At 44.3% G+C, this 21,495-nt stretch overlaps 1 protein-coding gene across 4 annotated transcripts in view; it reads left to right on the top strand.

Annotated features, from left to right (window-relative positions):
* LOC138510527 (zinc finger protein 454-like) overlaps window positions 1-21,495 on the top strand; it is a 628,028-nt gene that overhangs the window by 565,710 nt on the left and 40,823 nt on the right. For 2 of the 4 annotated variants that reach the window (XM_069626245.1, XM_069626247.1), the window contains exon 9: window positions 1,076-1,123. The exons of the other annotated variants lie outside the window; for them this stretch is intronic. In XM_069626245.1, the coding sequence (XP_069482346.1) occupies window positions 1,076-1,123 (48 nt within the window). The remainder of the gene's footprint in view (window positions 1-1,075; window positions 1,124-21,495) is intronic. 4 annotated transcript variants of the gene reach the window in all.

The following is a 21,495-nucleotide window of genomic DNA, read 5'->3' as shown; positions in this document are numbered from 1 at the left end:
TTATGAGTATCTCAAAAAGAGACAGCTTATCTATTTTAGCTAAGTATCTGTTAACTTCTAATCATTCATTCCCTCTGAAATGGAGAACACACATCATAAATGCTCTTGCAGATGCAGACATCTCAATTGAGTTGTTGTTAATAAATCCGAATCGTGCAAAGGTCAAAACTTGCCAACTAGATTGGCTAATGACTCAAGAAAAATGTATGGGGCTTAAAGATTTCAACAGAGAACTTTTTCGACATAAGCAATTACGTACAATGGCTGATTTTCTTGCCAAATGCCCATCCCCAAGTTTAAGAACAAAAGTGTTAAGATTACGTCTGAATTTGTGGCCGGTAAATGAAATCTTGGTTAGACGAGGCATTGTAAAAAAAGAACTAAGCTATTGTCGATTTTGCAATGATACATCTGTCACAGAAACCTTGCGTAATATTATTTTGAATTGTAAAGCTTTTGTGTCTCAACGTACCACGCTTGTCAAATGTATGACCCCGAAATACTTTGATCGCTCCGACGCTGAAATTTGGGCTGAAATTTTTTGCTCTGCCAAAATATCTGTTAGAATTGCAACGATTCGCATTTTGGATGCTGCCTTTCCTTATGCGCAGAAAAGTTTTAAGTCCTACAAATCTGAAACAAGGTAGTGAATCTAGATAGTATTTGTCAATTAAAATGTGCCGGTTAAGCATAAAATCAGCATGAAATTAATCGCTAAATGGTATCACGTTTACAAACTTGTTCTCTTCTCTTCTTTTAAGGAAGTATCTACAGTAACATGATGCAGAATGTAGATAAAAGTTAACATATATTGACCTTTTTTACTGTGACTGCAATCATATTGTCAATAATTGAAATTCTTGGTTCGTTTTATACTTACTAAAATATTTGTAAAGTTGAATTGTCAACTAAATCAAATAATTTAAAAAAAAATAATAATAAAAAATTGTTGTGAAGGTTGTATGGCATTTAGTTTTCTATCCTTTGAGGCCCGCCCCTTTGTATTGCTAGATTAATATGTTGTGCTGCTCTTAATTTTAACACAAATTTATTTTTAATGTATCTTGACTAACAGCTCATGGGAACATGGCTGGGAATGAGTTTGAAGCAGGGGCAGTGAAAAGTAAGTATGATGTATTTGAATTGAAGATAAATGACAATGAATGTTTGGACTGTGTGAGGAATCTGAGGGCATCCTCACTACCGTCCCTAACATATCCTCCTCCAAGGTGGCCAGGGAAAGGCTGTTGCTTTCAGATCCTGACCCTGCGGGTGGATATACGAGGGAGGATCACCTGGGTGGAGGAGACTTGGTGAGTGGGGATGAGGCACCCTTGGGTGAGACACGGTATCCCCAATACCCTTTTATAAGGAGTCAAATGTCCCCCCAGGCTTTTATAGGGTATTACCAATCTCTTCCCTATTATTCCAGAAAGCACTCTTGCAATAAACACCAATCAGGTACTTAGACGAGGAAGAGACAACCCAGAATCATACATCCTTCCCTTATTAACTCAGACATACACAAACACCACTCTGGTACTGGGGCGAGGAAGAGGGCTGCCGAGTACCAAGACTGTTGTGCAGTAAAGGAAAACTGCCTGCACCCGAGACCAAAAGGGCAGTCTAAATGGCCTGCTCAGGTGAGGCTAGTGAGATCGCCTGTGAAACGCCTGCTGGAGAAGCTGGAGGTGAAGGCAGAGAGACGCGTGCCTGAAGCACCAAGGAGCTACAGAATCATTGTAGTGGAAGCAGATTGTGGCGGGAGCAATCGGAAGGTCTCCGGTGGCAGGATTGGTCTTCCGATGACCTGGAGTCAGGAAGACTCCCTCTCCGTTAACCTGAGGCAGCGTAGACCCTGAAAGAGAATCGTGACAAGCTGGGAGCAGCGATAGCCACAGAGAGCCTGCCGAAGCAGAGAACAGCATCCGGAGACAGCGTACTAGGTGAGTCAAAGCAGTCTGAATGACTCCGGGACACTGTGGTGCGAACTGCATGGTTTATACAGGTCGGATCACTTGCGAGCGAGCGAGGGGCTGTGCAGGCAGTCGGAACGCCGGTGCAGCTTAAAATACAGATGATTGATAACTATGATATGAATGAAAGGATTTTGTGAATGCGAATTGAAACTGAAATTAAACAGACAAGGCCAAAGACGGGTCAGGAAGGCAGTGAACTTTGAAAGTGTGAATAAGCCTGTGAACATGGTGCAAATTCCCAGCAGGAGAGTAAACTGGGAATTTGAGGTTGGGTAAACTTGCCAATCAGAATGTGGTAAAGAATACCCTGGACACCGCAGACGGGTCTCTCGTACAGGGTACTCTCCTAAAGAGGCACGTGTGGCTGCGCACGTCGGTCTTCAGTCCTGAGACCAAGGCATCCATTATCAACAAACCCATCGAAGAGGCCAACCTCTTCGGGAAGGCGGTAGACGATGCGTTGGAGACAGCCAAGAAGGAGCACAAGACTATTAAGTCGCTGCACCAAATGTCCAAGAAACCCTCTTCATAGAGGGGCAGTAATTCTCGGCTGTCCTTTCGAGGACAAGCCCATGCCGCTCAAAACAATTTCGGCACGGGCAACTTCAACTCAAGTCAACCGGCTGCAAGCCTCGCTTACTACCCCCAGAGGAGTCAGAAGCGCGGAAAGAATAGAGGCAGAGGCTCCAATTCCAGAGGAGTGTCAACTTCGGGTCAGAAATGACCACCAAGTCCAGGTCCACTCCTATGTCTCCCCGGTCGGGGGGCAATTAACATCTTTCCTTAAGGCATGGGAGGGGATAACTTCAGACCAGTGGATCTTAAAGACGGTCGCGCACAGTTACTGTGTGGAATTCGCCCGATCTCCACAGTTCAGACCGCCGAAACATTGACGTCTTTCACCGGAACATCTGCAGATCCTGATCCAAGAGGTGGAAGCGCTGCTGGAAAAGGACGCCATAGAAGCCGTCCTGATTCTTCAGGTAAACAAAGGTATCTATTCAGTGTACTTCCTTGTACCCAAAAAGGATCTCACCATGCGTCCTGTTCTAGACCTGCGCCCAGCGAACAAGTTCATAAAGCCCCAGAAGTTTCGCATGGTAACACTGCAAGAGGTGATCCCATTGCTAAAACAGGGGGACTTCATGACACCATTGGATATGAAAGATGCATACTTTCATATTTCAATACTGCCAGCGCACAGAAAATTCCTAAGGTTCGTGATTCAGGACAAAAACTACCAGTTCAAGGTACTCCCCTTCGGCATAGCCTCGTCGCCAAGGGTGTTTACCAAGGTCCTGGCAGTGGCAGTGGCACACATGCGCAGACTTTCCGTTCCAGTTTACCCTTATCTCGACGATTGGCTCATCATGGGGGACTCGTTCGACGTTTGTTTTTCGAACACCCAAAGAACAGTAGACCTACTGTTCAGCCTGGGATTTTCTATCAACGAAAAGAAATCCAGCTTAGTCCCCAGCCAAGTAAAACAGTTCCTGGGGGTTCTAATTCATACGGAGACGGTCTAGTCTTCCCTTCCAGCTAGAGGGTTCAGAACATGCTCTCTCAGGTTCCTCAGTATGTAGCCAGTCGAGAGGTGACGGTACGCAAAGCTATGCGCTTGCTAGGAATGATGGCGTCATGCATATACTTGGTTCTCCACGCGCTGCTGCGCATGCGTCCCATGGAAGAGTGGCTCAACAGCCACTGGTGTCAGGCCAGCGGACAATGGGAAGATCTGTTGGTTGTCTCGCCAGCCCTCGTTCTCTCTCTGCAGTGGTGGCCGAGGGAGAACCTCTTGAAGGGGAAAACCTTCACCCACCCCTGCAGTGGAAGCCATTCTCACGACAGATGCATCTCTCACGGGGTGGGGGGGGGCTCACCTGCTTCAACAGACAGCGCACGGAGTGTGGTCCCCTCAGGTAGCGTCCAACCATATAAACCTACTGGAGCTACTAGCAGTGTTCAAAGCATTGAAAGCCTTTCAGGTGCAAATGCAAGGGAAGACAGTGCTGGTCTGAACCGACAGCACAACAGCAATGTATTACCTGAACAAACAGGGGGGCACTCACTCTCCAGGGCTATCCAAACTGTCCCAGAACATTTGGATATGGGCTCTCAAACACAAGATGTTCCTGATATCCCAACATGTTCCAGGGGAATGCAATCTTCTGGCAGACGTACTCAGCAGAGATTTTCCTCTGCCAGAAGAGTATGAATGGCAACTGCACGAAGACATTGTATCCAACGTCTTCGCAGAATGGGGGTTTCCAGAGATCGACCTGTTCGCTACTCGGGAGAACGCCCAATGCCAAGATTACCCCTCCAGGTACCCCCAGAACCGATCCAAAGGGAACGGTCTCTGGAAATTTGTCTACGCTTTTCCGCCCCCCGACTCCCCTTCTGAACAAGATAGTACACAAGATACACCAGGAGCCAGTCACCATGATTCTGGTGGCTCCCATGTGGGCCCGCCAACCTTGGTTCGCGCACCTGATGGAAATGTCCCTCTCCCCACCAGTCAAGCTGCCCTGCCCGTACAACATGTTGTCTCAGGACAGGGTGGAGACTCTGCACCCATGCCCACAAACTGTGAATTTAGCAGCCTGGCTCCTGAGGTCTTAGAGTTTGGACATCTGCAACTCCCTCAAAGATGCATGAACATACTGAGGGAGGCAAGAAAGCCTAACACACATTATTGCTGTGCCAGCAAATGGAAACGTTTTGTCATCTGGTGCAGTTCCAAAGGCGTCAATCCCACCGATTGCTCGCCTTCACACATTGTGTTATATCTAACCCATTTGTTGGACTCTGGGTTAGTCTTCAATTCCTTAAAGGTTCACCTAGCGGCGTTGTCAGCCTACACCACGGCACAGCAGAAGGTGTTGTGGTGGAAAATACCTGTGATTAAAGCCTTTATGGAAGGGGTTAAAAGAATTTATCCCCCCATCACTCACCCAGCCCCCCTGGGTGGGACCTAAATGTGGTTTTAACTAGGCTCATGGGACCCCCTTTTGAGCCTATGCATAAAGCTAGTCTGAAAGACCTGACCTACAAGACAGCCTTTCTGGTAGCTATCACTTCTATCAGAAGAGTTAGCGAACTACAGGCCCTCTCGGTTTTGGACCCCTTTGTTACAGTCCACAAAGATAAGGTAGTTCTGCGCACACATCCCAGATTTGCGCCAAAATTTATTTCGAAGTTCCATGTGAACCAGTCAATCGAACTACCCACGTTCTTCCAGAGACATACTAACATGGCCGAAAGAAGCCTTCACACACTAGGGGCCTGATTCATGGAAGTGTTTTATAATGGCGCAATCCCATAGGAAAACGTTCCATGAATCAGGCCCTAAATGTGCACAGGGCAGTCATGTTCTACATGGATAGAACTAAACCACTGAGGAAAACTAAACAATTATTTGTTTCAGTGGCAGCTGGTAGAGAAGCAGACCCTGTCTCTAACTCAGCAATATCAAGGTGGATTGTCAAATGCATCACACTGTTATACTCTTGCAAAGAGAGAACTGCCCTTCAAGCCTAGACCACATTCTACTCGAGGCACTGGGGCATCCATAGCATTCATTGCAAATGTTCCCCTAGAGTCCATTTGCAAAGCGGCAACCTGGAGTTCTGTACAAACCTTTACAAAACACTATTGCCTAGACACTCATTCTAGGTCTGATTCTCAGGTGGGACAAGCAGTACTAAGACATCTTTTTTTCTACTGTTCCTTCTCACAACCCACCTCCAACTCCGGGTACTGCTCGCTAGTTTATGCACAGCATGTGATTCTAAGCAGATTAACAAGCATCAGAAGACATGCATTACTTACCGTAAAAGCATTTCTGATGATTGTATCTGCTTAGATTCAAATGCGCCCTCCCTGCCTCCCCGCTCGGGGTGGAAGGAACATAGACTTCTTACTACTTTCTCTCTTCATGTGCTCATTCACTATAGCCTTGGGCTCCCTCATGGCAGAAAAAATACAATCGGAGGGACCTCAGCGCGTGAGGGATTTTGGGTACTACACACGTCACGATAGGGATAGTGTTTCAGACACGCCTATGCCGACGTCCCCTTTCGGTCCCCCGAAAGACGAGATGCAATACTCCGCGGTTACCACTGGATGTCGGACCATATGCACAGCATGTGAATCTAAGCAGATACAATCATCAGAAATACTTTTACGGTAAGTAATGCATGTCATTTCATAATAAGTTAACATCAAGCCACCAGAGCAAGGCACGTTCAGCCAGAATGCCAGCTATTAATTAATAGCAGTTGCACTGGCGTTGTACATATACAAACTAGGAACATGTAATGAGAGTTCCATAGATGCTGTAGACATTCCAATATGGAAGTAGCTCTAGCAGGCAATTTGCTGACGTTTAGCGGTCTCGTGACCGCAATGCTTAGAAGCTTGGGGGAGGAGCATGGCACGCTCGGTGGCCAGTTTGTTTATATATATTTGTGAGCGTTTGATGTAGATGTGGATCTCTAACAGCCTGACGAACCCCGGTAGACGAGCTGAACGCATGGCGCTAGCCCAACCAGGAGGGTGAGTGGCTTATGTGTACTTGTCTGTCATGTGAGTAATAGCATTATTTGCTTCTGCTCAGATTGTGTTTTGCACATTGTTGTTAAAATAAAGACTATTGGATTTTAACAAAGAGGTAGCATGGTCGTCTGGGCTTGCACATTTTATGCACATTTTTCAGTGGTTTTTTGTAGTGCTACATCCAGAGAAAGAGTATATTTTTTGCATATTGGAAGAAAGCAAGCCGGCTTCAGACCCTTAAGCTCCAGCTGCATTCAGGCAGAGCACTAAAAGGCTAACAACGATATATGGAGATATTACAGGCAAAAGATTTATTTAATGAGCAACAGACACTGCCATCAGGTGGCAATGCCATCAATAACAAGAAGAAAAAAGATGAAAACGTCAGTAAGGAGTTAACCTTACTCAGAGACATAGAAAAATTCTGCAAAAAAGAAATATCTAAATGGTGGGATGAGCATTCATTACAAAATTACTTAGACATTGGCCGAGTATCTAGAGGTCTACGCATCATGACTACACCGTCATTTGAGGACCAGGATGCAGAAATGCTTGAGGAATGGGGTGGAGCTAGTAAGGACTGCTCAGCCCGTTTCCTCACCATTTTGGTCAAATATGCCAAACAAGATTGGTTAATTGCATTACAATTGCTTGAAAAAACTGAAAACGAACTGAAAGAAGTTCCGGTTACAGATGAGGGCAATAAGCTACGTGCCAAGATTGATGAGTCATCGATTAATTATGAAGATGAGATTAAGCAGCAAAAGCAAAGAAAATTCATCAGAGACAAGCTATACTATGAATCTGGCAGAGTATTTATATTCGCCAAGCGATTTGACCCTTTACGTAAAATTACCAAACAGCAACCCTTAATGTCTGAGCCTTTGGAAATTGGAGTCATTTCGTCTGAATCAGATGTCTCAAATTCACAAAATGAGGAGCCTGCAATAAGGTTGATTTTTTTAGAAGAAATGCGACTCCTGTGTCAGGATGGCAAAAACCAAAAACGTGGCAGGGGTCGTGGAAGAGGCAAAGGCAGGGGATGAGGTCAAAAACAACAAGCGGGAAGAAAACTCGCCGAGGCCAGTGTGGGAGACGGCTCAAAAGCAGATCAACAGGGCAGATCAACACGCTCTGGAGCCAAACAATTAAACCCACTATGAATAACTGTCAGATTATAAATCTTTCTTCCCACATTCTTACCAACTCCCAAAAGGCACTTTTATCTTTTGGTTTGAATTTCTGTCCTACCACCTCCTTTGATTATGTTCTGTGAGTCCAGAAATGACCCTCCCATAACATAGGCGATGTTTTCTGTTGGCTGAAAAAAACCGCCTCATATGTTCAGCATTACTAGTACAGACTAATGAGCATGACCAGAGAGCGTTCATTTTGCATCCATTTTATAGGAATAGAATTCGCCATTTTGACTAATTTTCGCTTCTTGCTTTCTGTTCAAACTGCTTTGCTGTAAGCGTATTCTATTCCGTTATTGCTCTTGCATAAAGCAATGCCGCACGATACATGTTGAAATGCAGTGCAGGCAAGCCAGACAGCGATGCCCGGTCTCCTCCCTCACAAGTCCTTGGAAGTAAGCAACAAGGCATTTAATCACTACGCAGGTGCCAGCTAGTCTCGCTGATGCGGTAGAAACGAACAATTAATGGCTTGAATCGTGCTCTCTTTCACGGCCCCCCTTCACTGAGCCCCTGTAAAGCGAGCTGATCCCAAGCACACGAATAGAAACTGGAAGATAGTGAGGCTGGTATGTGTCTCTCCCCTGCACGCAGCTTGCTCGTAAGAACAAGAGCATTGTGTTCCCTAAAACAAAGAATCGTGTCTGCAAGTCTGCAAATTGCAAACTGTTGCTGAAATAATGTCTGAAGGTGTCATAATCGTCACAATTGTCAATCATCCAAACCATTTCAAAGGAAATACATTATGGGCGGTATTGAAAATGTCATAACTGATAACAAGATGTTTGTTTTGTATATATGTAACTGTTGTAGAATGCTTGCTCTCTTGCGTCCCAAGGGGTCTGGAGACACACCTTGCGGTACGTGAGACCCAGTTGGCCAACTGAGACTATTTGCTTTGCAATAAACCTTAGATTTTGGGAATTGAACCTCGTGTCTGGCTATCAGTTTGTGTGTGGTGATTGTGCCTTGTTTCCATACGCGAGGGTCCCCTAGAGGCCCCATCAAAATGGCACCCGAATAGGGACCCTCCCCCACTTGTTCCATTGTATAAGTTGTAATATAAGAAGGCGAGTGGAGAAAACGAAGCGAGGACGAGACGGTCGTACCGGGATCAAGAGGTGTTCGGGGCACCCATGTGAAAGTGATGAGAGACTCCTTTGCAGATCTGTACAGAGCTGATCCCTGATCGACGTGTATGCCAGAGAACAAGGAGGCGAGGGTCCCGAAATGAGGCAGAGTGAGCCAATATACGCAGACACAACGATTTTTGGTTGCGTCAGTATACGGACGAATTGCTCCTTGAAAGACGATTTGGTTGATCAGGTGAGTCGTGCCCCTATTCTAAATAACCCTGATATTGGTTGAGAGTTGGTTTTGCAAAATCAAACGCCCAGGGTAAGGTTACAACATGCTTGGGGTATTGTCTTCCTGCCTAGTGGGATTTTTCCACTGCGGTAGACAATCTTTGGAAACTGGCCAGGCCGCGCCACCCGTAGGGTCGCCGGCATATGAGATGTATGTAAAATATGGTGTAGGAGCAATAATGTTTTGTGAAATTTGGCATAGGCAAACCAGACACAAAGAAGATTTACAATGGCCAAAACATGGGAGTTATGAGATTGCAAGGATAGATTATTTGGAATCAGTATTGCTGCGTAAGAAAGCACGCCCTGCGACATTTGACGTCATTAGAGACTAGTGGAAGGAAGCTATGCTTCGTTGGAAAAGCAGAGAGAAAAATCCACGTAGGCACAAGTCAAGAACAGAAAGAGGGAAAGAGCAGGATGAAAAGGAGCGGCATGATAATTTAAGGAAGGCAGACATATGTGTTCAGATGGGAGTAGACAAAATATATCCTCAACAAGAATTCCATTCATCAGATGAACTAATTAATAAAATATTAACTGAGAAAAGACAAGAGCGCCCAAAAAGAGAGGCTAATAATACTGCATCAGTACCCATTGCCCAACCCATCCCTGCTGCTCAGACTCAATTACAGCTGCAGATCATACAGCCAGCAGCGCTGCGGCCCGCAACTCAAGCGCCGCAGCAACCACTCCCCCATCCCGTCGTTCCATCCGCACCACCCCCTCCCTCCCAAGACACTCCTCTTCCCCCTCCGCCTATTGAACTTGAAGTCACTGTAAGAAGAAAAGACGAAAGGGAAAGCGAGGGGATGGCTCAAATTGAGTGTACTAGAGTAACCCGTAGTGCGGTCAGCAAGGAGAGAAAGAGGGAGCTGAAAGAACAGGCAGAGATGTATATAGACGTAAATGATGAAACATCAACGCTGGATTCGATGTATGATTTCAGGAAGAATAGTGAAAGATAGGTACTGTTGGAATACATTGGAGAATATTTAATGGAAAGGTGGAAGCAGTTAATTGGAATGGTACCGCCGCAGAAGTTGCGTGATTTGAATGCTTTGACACGATTGAGAGAGATGTAGAAATAAAGGAACATGTGGACAGGCTTTTTGTATTTAAAAATGAACTTGATGATGCATATGCTGAAATGTTTGCCATACCAGGGTATAGGAACAAACATATAAGAAGGGAAAGGTAAGAAGCAGTGCCATATGTGCAGCAGTGATTTCTTCCGCCGTCAAGACAGGCTACTGAGAAAATGAAAATATGTACACGGGAGGCGCTAAAATTGATTACAGATCCTAGTGTTCCCACGATGGAAGTGCACAACATACTTGATCAATATACATTGCCAATGAAGAGAAAAACACTGCAGGTAATGGTTGAATATTTGCAGGATAGAGCTATAGAAAATAAACACGCTAGCCCCCCTGAATTGATGGCAATATATAAGAGAGCTATTGATCGCGGAACAGAAGGAACAGCCTTATCGCTTGATTTGGCAATAGTATTGCATATGAGGGAGGGAGGAGGAAAAGTAAGTGTGGTATTTCCTATGAGGGAGGTTCCACCTACTTTTGTGCCGAAAGTAGAAATTCCTGGTGTTAAGGTAGGCCCAGCGCAAGTAACAGAAGCACATTAGACAGCACAGTATGTGATTGTCCCTTTTTCCATACAAGAGGTGAATAATATAAAACAAACGATTCCTGATTTGTGGAAGAATCCGGCGGGATTCTATAAAGAAATAGAGTCCTATTTGAGATCGTCCATTTTTACTATGAACGATATAGACCTAATATTCCCAGTAATTGTGCCAGCAGACATATGGAAGCAGATAAGAAAAGTAAATGATAAGGATAGCTATGGTGACACATGGGAAAATCTAGCAATAGAGGATAAGGATAGAAAAGCAGGCGAGAAACCATCACCAAATATGGCAGCATTACCAGGACGAATAATATGAAAATTGAAGGAGATAGTTCCAGAAAAAAGAATTGTATGGGACAAGTTAACTGCATGTGTTCAAGGCAAAGATGAGTTAGCAACAGATTATTTTAATGGATTTGAAGAAGTGTTTACAGATTTCAGTGGGCAGGATGTAAACATGGAGGCAGGTAAAAGACTATTTGTTGATAAATATGTGAGCGTATTAATACCTCCAATTCAAAACCTAATAATGACATCAAAGTGCGTGGCAAGCAAAATCATTGAGTGAAGTATTACACATGGCCCAGTATTATGAAAATAGAGTGAATACAGAGAAAGAGAAAGCGGTGAAGGATAGAGTAAATTTGAAAACGAGGGTGTTACTGCAGCAGGTAGTGGGCCACAATAGAGGGAGAGGAAATACGCAAGGAAGGAGTAATTCCAACATGCATGGAGGGCCTCTGAGATTAAATCAGGGTGCATATTGTAGAGAAGAGGGTGATTGGCGAGCGCAATGTCCACACTTGCAAAATAGAAATGGGTATGGGCAGAGAAGGCCGCACAGGGAACACCCGGGAACAAATGGACAGAGTAGAAATAATAATATGCAGCAAAATCAGAATAATCAAGGAAATGGCAATCAGAATCAGAGCCAAGATCAGAGTCAGACTCCTTACAACCAAAATCAAAGTGAACGAAATAGAGGAAGGAGCGGAAACATTTTTGACACACAACACATCGAATGATTTATTGTTTCCTCAATAGGACAGCCCAAGACATGGGTCGGAACTAGTGTCTAGTCCGGTGAATCAAAAAGGACCCTACGTAGAAATGAAAGTCGGGAATAGAGAGCATAGCTTTCTCGTAGACACAGGTGCACAGAAGTGCTCAATAGACCACCACTTGGTTCCGGAATAAAAGAATATCTCAGTAGGGTTCGCAGGTACGCCAGTAATCAATCCAGTGGCCCAATCAGTACCAGTAACATTAGGTCCATTTACTGAATATTGTCAATTTCCCCTGACAGAAAATTGTGGGGAAAATCTTTTAGGAATAAACGTATTGAAAAAACTGAGTGCAGTTATCCATTGCACTCCTGATGGAGTGTTTTTGACAATTTCACCACAAAATATACCAGTGTCTGAATTTTTGTCTAAACCTTTGCCGGGGGAGTTGAGTGAAGTACCAGCTTGTGTATGGGCAATGATGTGGGATGCTTGAAGATAGAACCAGTAAACATAGTTTTGAAGGAGGGAGTAACATTGCCACGTATTTCTCAATGCAAGATTTCGATGGAGGGTGAGAAAGCATTGAAAAGTATTGTTTCAGATTTGGTAAAACTGAAGGTAATTGAAGAGATTACAGGCAGCACATGTAACAGCCCCATTCTCCCAGTGTATAAGAAAGGAGGTAATGAGATACCGTATCGTTTCATAATTGATTTGCGCGCATTGAACAAAGTGATTGATCCCCAATTCCCATTGGTCCCAGATGTCACCACGATTTTGACAATGATACCCACCTCGGCAGCATATTTTAGCGTGATAGACCTTAAGAATGCATTTTATAGCATTCCAGTACACCATGATAGCAGATATGTTTGTTTTCACGTTAGGAGGGCGATCATTTACATTCACACGCATTCCACTGTCAAGATCACCGCAAAACATCCAACCCAAAGTGTTCGACGAAGGCCCTTGCCCGTTTCAAAGAAACTCTGTTCCTTTGATAAAAAGCCAAAACACCCTTTCCGAACCCGTGCTGCCATGGCGACTATGGCGTCCTCTCCACAAACAAACTATCACGCTGCAAGGAAGAGGAGGGGCCAATCAAGTTCGCGGCTACCCGTTATAACGCTTCCGGGTAGCTGCACTCGCTGCTTCTGATTTTCGTCAAAATCGCTGAAAGCTCCCGAACCCACGTCTTGTTCCCTTTGACTGCGCTTATCTTTTCCTGGCTTTTTTTTGGACCGCAGTCTGTGTTTCTTGAACTCTTGCTTCCTTGTCTGTTTACTGTTTGTTACTTACTGAACTGCTTTCACGTTGCCAGACCCCGGAACTCTATTTGACCTGCCTTGCCTGCTGATTCTGATCTGCATCTATGTCCGCACGCTGCCGAATCACGGAACGCAATTTGACCTGCCTTGCCTGCTGATTCTGTTCTGCCTTATTGTCCGCACGCTGCCGAACCCCAGAACGTTATTGGACCTGCTCTGCCTCTACTGTTCGCACCGGCTTTCCAGCAAAGTCCTTTTCAACATTTCGGACTCAACACGCCGGATTAAGGAACAACAACTGTTTAACACTGTGGCACTATCATCACCTACCTGAGCAAATCTGCATGCCCGAAAGAATATCGCAACGAACTAGAGACTGATTCCCGGCGCTCAGGTCGTTGGGTGTCCTCGTTTCGTCGGGATAATCTGTGGACTTGAGACTGCCAAACTCCGTCTAGGCGTCCCCGTTTCGTCGTGAGTTAGGATAGGTTGGGTTTGCAGAGTTTGCTCAGTAGTGTCCTTCCCTTGTCTACCATTGGTAAGTTTCACTGCCTATTACCTGATTCCTGATTGTCATTTTTGTCTTTTCCTGAAATTGTTTGTTTTCCGCTCTATACTCGGAGTCTTCTGATATATGGTTTAACCCCTACAGCCTCTATTCTCAGTGTACATCAGCCATCATTACAGTTTCCTTGATCAGCTGCTTTTCTATGCTCCACGGCGTCTGTTTCCATCTCCAGCTACAACAGTAGAACCATCGTTCGACTAATTGGTTCCTTTGTATTTTTACTTAGAAATACAAAGGGACACATTGGTAGGAAGAACTCAACGGCTACACTTCGAGTTCTTCTACCAGGCCTCCTGATCACGAGTCGGGCCAACTTGACATCCACAAGGCTATACAGAGAGTCTGAGTATTTATAGCAGAGCATTGAAAGGACAGTTGGATATGTTAGAACTACCGGCAGGTTGTGCATTGTTAGAATATATAGATGATTTATTGATTGCTGCTGATGCAGAGGAGATTTGTAAAAAGAGTACTGTTCTGTTATTGTCACACTTAGCAGCACATGGCCATAAAGTGAGTTTGAAGAAATTCCAATATTGTCGAAAGGAGGTGGCTTATTTAGGCTACCTACTTTCGACAGAGGGGAGAAGAATGACACCAGAAAGGATAGAAAGTATATCTGGTATGCCTATTCCAAAAACACAGAAAGGAGTCAGAGCCATAATAGGCATGGCTTCCTATTGCCGGCAGTGGATAGTAAATTTTGCGATGATTGTGAAACCAATGGTGGCATTGACAAAAAAGGATGCTGTGATACCTTTGCATTGGAATGAAGAATGCTAGAGAGCATTTGATCTGCTCAAAACTGCATTGTGCTCTGCCCAAGTTTTGGGCATACCAAACTATGAAAAGATTTTGATTATTTATGCATGAGAATGAAGGCTGCGCGTTGGCTGTTTTAACGCAGGAACACGGTGGAAGAAATAGACCATGCGTCTATTTTTCTTCCCGCGCTTTACCATGTTGTTTGCGAGCTGTTGCTGCGTCAGTGAAACAAACTGAAGGAATGGTGCTGGGGCACCCTTTAATTCTAATGGTGCCACATGCCATAGACTTTCTGTTAAATAGAACGCAGACGCAACACCTCACGTCCGCTAGATTGACTAGATACGAACTTGTCCTATTTGCACCACACATTCAAATTATGAGGTGTAGCGCTTTGAATCCTGCAGAATTAATGCCACTGCCCAATGGAGAAATAACAGAGAATGAATAGCCTCCCCATTATTGTCTAATGGTTACTGAGGAAGAAACAAAAGGAAGAGTTGATTTAACAGACACCCCACAGAAAGAGCCAGATGGAGAACTGTTTTATGACGGCTCCTGCTTCAAATGATCTGATGGCACATAAACTGCTACCTATGCTATTACGACACAAAAGAGTATTGTAGAAAGTAAAAGAATCCTCTACAACTCTGCACAAGCCGCAGAGATAATGGCATTAACCAAAGCATGTGAAATTTCTGAAACATTGAGTGTAAACATATATACTGACAGCCAATACGCCTTTGGGGTGGTACATAACTTTGGCCAACTCTGGGTTGAAAGGGGTTTCTTGACATCACATGGAACCAGGATTCAAAATGGCCCTTTGATTGTACGATTGCTGTCTGCACTTACATGACCAAAGCGCCTAGCAATAAGTAACATGTAAAGTAGGAACGGGGAATGCATTTTTCAGACAGGATTGCGAAACAAACTGCCACTGATTTGAGTACCAAAATGTTAATAGTACAGTCAGAAGAAGTGCCTTGCATGATAGAGAATGGGATTGCCACTGTCAAAGAGATGCAGGCAGAAGCAACTACTGATGAAATACAAGAATGGGCTGAAGGCTCTGCAGAACTAGATCTAGAAGGTTGCTGGGTGGACAAGAAAAGTAGAAATTGGATGCTGCCCAACTCCTATGTAACCGCAATGGTCACAATGGCCCACAGTCCCACGCACATTTGTGCGAAGAAAATAATTCAGCACTTAGCTACAGTATGGCAGAACACACATATAAAGAAGAATGCAGAAAGACTAGTACAGAAATGCATAACGTGCCTTCAACAAAATGTTGGAAAAGGGACAGCTACTCCCACAGGTAGTTTTGGCCCCCCTCTATGCATTTGAGGTAATCCATTTTGATTTTATAGAGATGGAAAGGTGTCAGAACCTAAAATATGTACTAGTGGTTGTGTGTGCATTCAGTAAATGGGTAGAAGCATATCCATTAAAAGACTGTACTGCCATGAGCACTGCGAAAGTGATGTTGAAGGAGTACCTCTCACGGTTTGGCTTGCCCCGGGTCATATGGTCAGACAATGGCCCGCATTTTGTGGGAGCAGTAGTATTACAGATTTGCGCAGGTCTTCAGATTGACAAACTATTCCATTGCACCAGACATCCGATGAGTGCCAGGTTTATTGAGCACCGAAACGGCATATTGAAAGCCAAAATTAGTAAAATCTGCACAGGAAACAAGTTATGTTGGACTGATGCATTGCCCTAGCTTTATTGTGCATGCGCACATGTGTGCAGGCAAGGACTGGGCTCTCCCCGTATGAGATTGTGATGGGGAGACCTGCTAATGTATGGTGTGCGCCACAGCCAAGGCGATTGAATGAAGTTGAATACCCTGTGCTCAGTACATACTGTAACCTGTTAATGCAGAAATTGCATTTGATTCATCAGCAGGTGCAGGAGGCTCTTCCCATCAGATACACTGGTCCGGGACATTCTCTGCAACCAGGCGACTGGATACTAGTGAAAGATTTTGAGAGGAAATCGCTTGCACCCGGGTGGCGTGGACCCTACCAAGTCCTTTTGGCAACACAAACTGCAGTCCGTGTGGACGGTAGGAAGGCGTGGATACATGCCCATACGAAAAGAAAGTCCCATCACCATTGAAAGAACTGCCCGTTCCAGACGACCAGGTAGAGACATCTGCCTCAGAAACAAAGGAAATCGTTGCCAGCTCTTTGCCACAAAATCTGTCTGATCCTGAAACAAAGCCTGAAAAGATTGCTATAAAGGAGAAAGGGCAAAGAGGGCCCCAACGTTGCTCAGCAGAATCTGCATCACTGCTGGCTGACATGGTGCCTGTATCATCATTTTGGCGCCCAACATCTTTCGTTGCGCCGCAGGCTGACGCTGAGTCTGAAAGTGCACCCGCACTATTCATCGATCAAACAGAACCTGGAGCAAGGTGGTATAATTTACGGCCTCAAAACAAGGAGTGATCAGATCTTTGTTCTATTTTTCTTTGTTGCCTCTGTTTTCCATCACGGATGAAGTGGGAACCGGAGGCGTGGGATTTTTGCAAACCCGACAGCTCAGGAACGCGGCTCTGCAGTGCTATCTTTGAAAATCCATGTGTAGATCACCCCTAACGGACAAGAGGGGCTCATATGCTACAAAGTCAATTGATAACTGCTCTGGAGTTCTTTGGGCGATGTGCAGAAGCACGATAATCATGCCCAACGTATAGCAATCCAGACTGCTGAGAACTGGCAAAACACTTTGTTGACATTTCTGAACTTACTAATATTCGAACAAGTGCAACGGTAAGAGGTATTCATGATGAACATTGTTGGAGAAGAATCATCGAGAGAAAAAATGCCTGCTTCAACTTCTGCCCCCTCCTGCACCAATGCTGATGATGAAGTAAATATAGAGACTAAAAGGTTACAGAAAAAACATTGCCGAAGAAATTGTATGTTGATCCTAACAATAGTCATGTGTGTTATGAGTATATCAGCACCGATAATAACAGTACTGGTATTATGGTATTTAGAAGAAATACACCCATTAGAAGTGTTCTTGCCTATTAGAAATATTTCCGCCACTGAAAGCCTGGTCCATTTAATTTCTTATACTTTGTCCCCAATGGAAGAGAGACACAGGGAAGGATATGGAAATAACACACTACTTCTGATAATGAACATGACACACTCAATTCTGAGAAAAAACAATTGTTGGGTGTGTGCTCACTTACCACAGCATGGTGGTAAGGGAATAGGTTGGTATGTGCAGCCATTGCCATTGTGTTCTGCATGTTACGCATCCTTAAGTGCATTAAGTGCAAGAGTGAAACGAGTCAATTAGATGAAACATACATGGACGAATTTGAGGAGGTAATAATGAAACCTGTAGGTTGTTCTATATTTCATAGATTGTATGTGCCATATAAATCATCTCTAATCACGTTTCATATGAACCTAGAAGGAAATAAAGATACAGTGCCCCCTTCCTATACAGTAAATTACAGTCCACGCTCTGTTCCATTTTGCTTAAAAAAGAAAGGCTCCTATTCAGTAGGGACATTCACTAGATGTATGAATATAGCGTTCCTCGATAGAGAGGAAGAACCAGTGTATGTAGGTGACCCTGTCTATTTTATATGTGGAGAAAAAGCTTATCCCTGGTTGCCTAGAAATTGGGGAGGTACTTGGAGATTCTGTTCCCGGGGGTGTTTCTTTCAAAAACAGCAGATCTAGCCAAACTATCTAGATCAAGACCACTACGAGATAAGGAAGGAGGATTAATTGCAGAAGACATGGCAAAATCATTCATACCATTTTGGGGCCAAGCAATAAGCTCCTATAATATAAGACAATTGTCCAGAATATTAGAGGAAATGGGACAACGGATATATTATACAACATGATGTTGGAGGAAAAAGGGATTAGATTGATGACACTCCAAAATAGGATGGCTCTTGACATAATTTTGGCTGATCGTGGGGGAGTTTGCAAAATCGTGGGATCATCATGTTGCATATTTGTGACTCCTCTACTACGATTTTTGAAGCGATAAAAAAGTTGCACGTTTTGAGCTCCGACCTCCATCCCCCAGAAGGTAGTTGGGAATTAAACATAAGCTCCTGGTTCTGGGAAATATTACGCTCATGGGGATGGAAATTAGTTGCAATCCTAGTAGCAGTGCTCAGTATATTTATGACATGTTGTTGTTGCATACACTGCTTACCAATAATTTGCACTGAAATAAGTGAGGAGTGCATACATATAGTAAAACAGGAAAAAAACTCCCAGGCTGCATACTAATATGAATCAAGAAATGAAGACTGTGAAAGAATTCATGTCAATAAATATTGATGACAATGATGATGAGCATAGTAGTATGCAAAGCTCGGAATCAGATACCTGGTCAGAGGAAGATGCAATGTTTGGATGATGCGCGCTTGGCTTACGGCCAAGAGGAGGGTTTGTGAGTCCAGAAATTACCCTCCCATAACATAGGCGATGTATTCTGTTGGCCGAAAACCAACCGCCTCATATGTTCAGCATTACTAGTACAGACTAATGAGCATGACCAGAGAGCGTTCATTTTGCATCCGTTTTGTAGGAATAGAATTTGCCATTTTGACTAATTTTTGCTTCTTGCTTTCTGTTCAAACTGTTTGCTGTAAGCGTATTCTATTCCGTTATTGCTCATGCACAAAGCAAGGCCGCTAGATACATGTTGAAACGCAGCGCAGGCAAGCCAGACAGCGATGCCCGGTCTCCTCCCTCACAAGTCCTTGGAAGTAAGCAACAAGGCATTTAATCACTACGCAGGTGCCAGCTAGTCTCGCTGATGCGGTAGAAACAAACAATTAATGGCTTGAATTATGCTCTCTTTTACGGCCCCCCTTCACTGGGCCCCTTTAGAGCGAGCTGACCGCTAGCACACGAATAGAATCTAGAAGATAGTGAGGCTGGAATGTGTCTCTCCCCTGCACGCAGCTTGCTCATAAGAACAAGAACATTGTGTTCCCTAAAACAAAGAATCGTGTCTGCAAGTCCGCAAATTGCAAACTGTTGCTGAAATAATGTCTGAAGGTGTCATGATAGTCATAATTGTCAATCATCGAAACCATTTCAAAGGAAATACATTATGGGCGGTATTGAAAATGTCATGACTGATAACAAGATGTTCGTTTTGTATATATGTAACTGTTGTAGAATGCTCGCTCTCTTGCATCCCACGGGGTCTTGAGACACATGTTGTGGGACGTGAGACCCAGTTAGCCAACTGAGACTATTTGCTTTGCAATATACCCTATATTTTGGGAATTGAACCTCGTGTCTGACGTATCAGTTCGTGTGTGGTGATCTTGCCTTGTTTGCATACGCGAGGGTCTCCCATGGGCCCCATCAGTTCAATCACGTCTTGACTAAAAAAGTTTTTTGCCCTAAATCCAGCCAATGTCAGGCCACATACTTTACGCACAGGTCGTATTAATCTTTGTATCTCAGACATTCCTTCATTGATTGATCTGGCTTCCCTCGATGGTGATTCTTTTGATCCTTCTAATTTTGATTTCTCTGACTTTGACATTGATCCGAACTGGGATATTCGAATTAAAATGAAATTGAAATCAAGATTTAATCCACCTATTCCAGATGGTGTTTGCATTGAAGCCTTTCATGATCTGTATGTCAGCGACCTCGGAAAACTACGTAGAAGTTCTACGTTTAATCATAAACAAAATCTTACCCTGTCTTAGCGTAAAGCTATGCTTGAGTTGGAAAACTTATCCCACATAGTGATAAAAAAGCGGACAAGGGTTCTAACGTTGTTCTTCAGGATCGTGTCAGTTATGTGGCAGAAGCAAACAGACAACTTCATGACCATTCATGTTATCTTCCTCTACCTACCAATCCTTTCTCTAAAATTCAGTTGAAATTGACTTCATTATGTGGTTGTAGTTGGTTAGAGTTATCTGGGTCGGGACTCCGTCTACTGCGCATCTTATTTATGAAGTAATTGTAGGTTAGCCCGCAGCCTGACTCCTGGTTTGTCTGGAGACCAACTCCGGGGTTCCAAATTGGCTGAATGAGTAGGTGGGATGGCAAACCTGTGGATGATGTTAGGCGCTGGGAGGATTCAATAGTCCAAGGATTTAGCTGATTTGCTAGTGTTTTCGGTTCATTATCAGGTCAGAAAAGTCATGTTGGTGTCTAAAAATTGTTGCTTTATTATTGTTTTCAAAATACACCAGAGCATCTAAAAACATTCATGTGGCAGATAATGCCAGTTGTTCAACATAGGTGAGTGTACACAGCCGACACGCGTTTCGACCTAAGTCTTTTTCAGGGCCAATTGAGTCGAGATTAGGCTCTTGATAGAGCTGAAGGGTGGTCCTCCCGGGTCAGGGTGCCAGAATTGGCAATCAGCCTTACTGGCACCCTGACCCGTGACATTGCTGCCCAATAGGGTATGAGGTGGTGGGGGGGTGGAATAGGAGAGTGGATACAATCAGGAGTGCTACTGGGACATTGGTGGGCCCAAAAAAAAAAGGAAGGGATCCAGTGGTGTTTAGCAGACTCTTATGAGGCACTGTACATGCAGGCCCTTTAACTAGAGGACCAGGCCATCGGTTCGTACTTAGAGGGACTAGCAATGCCTAAGCTGACGATGGAGGAGATAGCCCTCCTGGAAGCTGACATCACAGCGGATGAAGTGTTATTGGCTATAGGGAAATCATAAACTGGGAAGGCCCCCGGGGAGGACGGCTGTACGGCTGATGTATTTATTTAAAATTATATAAGCAATTCCCAGAGCTTTTGGCAGCGCTGTTAGCTAAGGTTTTTAATGCCTTTTATGAGAGGGGCTAGGGGCCCAACTACATTTCTCTCGAAGCGCGAATAGTGGTAATTCCGAAACTAGGAAAGGACCCTAGGCAGTGCCAGGCTTATAGGACTATTTCATTGCTGAAAGTTGACACCAAATTTGCAAGAATATTGGCTTCTAGGCTGGAGAACCACCTCCTGAGACTGATCGACTCTGATCGATCAGACTGGATTTATAACGAACAGACAAAGAGCAGACCATCTTCGCAAAACCCTGCATGTGCTACACTCTCCTACAGTCAAAAAGAAATGGGCTCTGATATTGTTCCTTAACGTCAAAAAGG

This window comes from Ambystoma mexicanum, chromosome 6p, assembly GCF_040938575.1.
Source record: "Ambystoma mexicanum isolate Mex_15411 chromosome 6p, UKY_AmexF1_1, whole genome shotgun sequence".
NCBI lineage: Eukaryota > Metazoa > Chordata > Amphibia > Caudata > Ambystomatidae > Ambystoma > Ambystoma mexicanum.
This window is presented reverse-complemented; position numbering and strand designations above follow the sequence as displayed.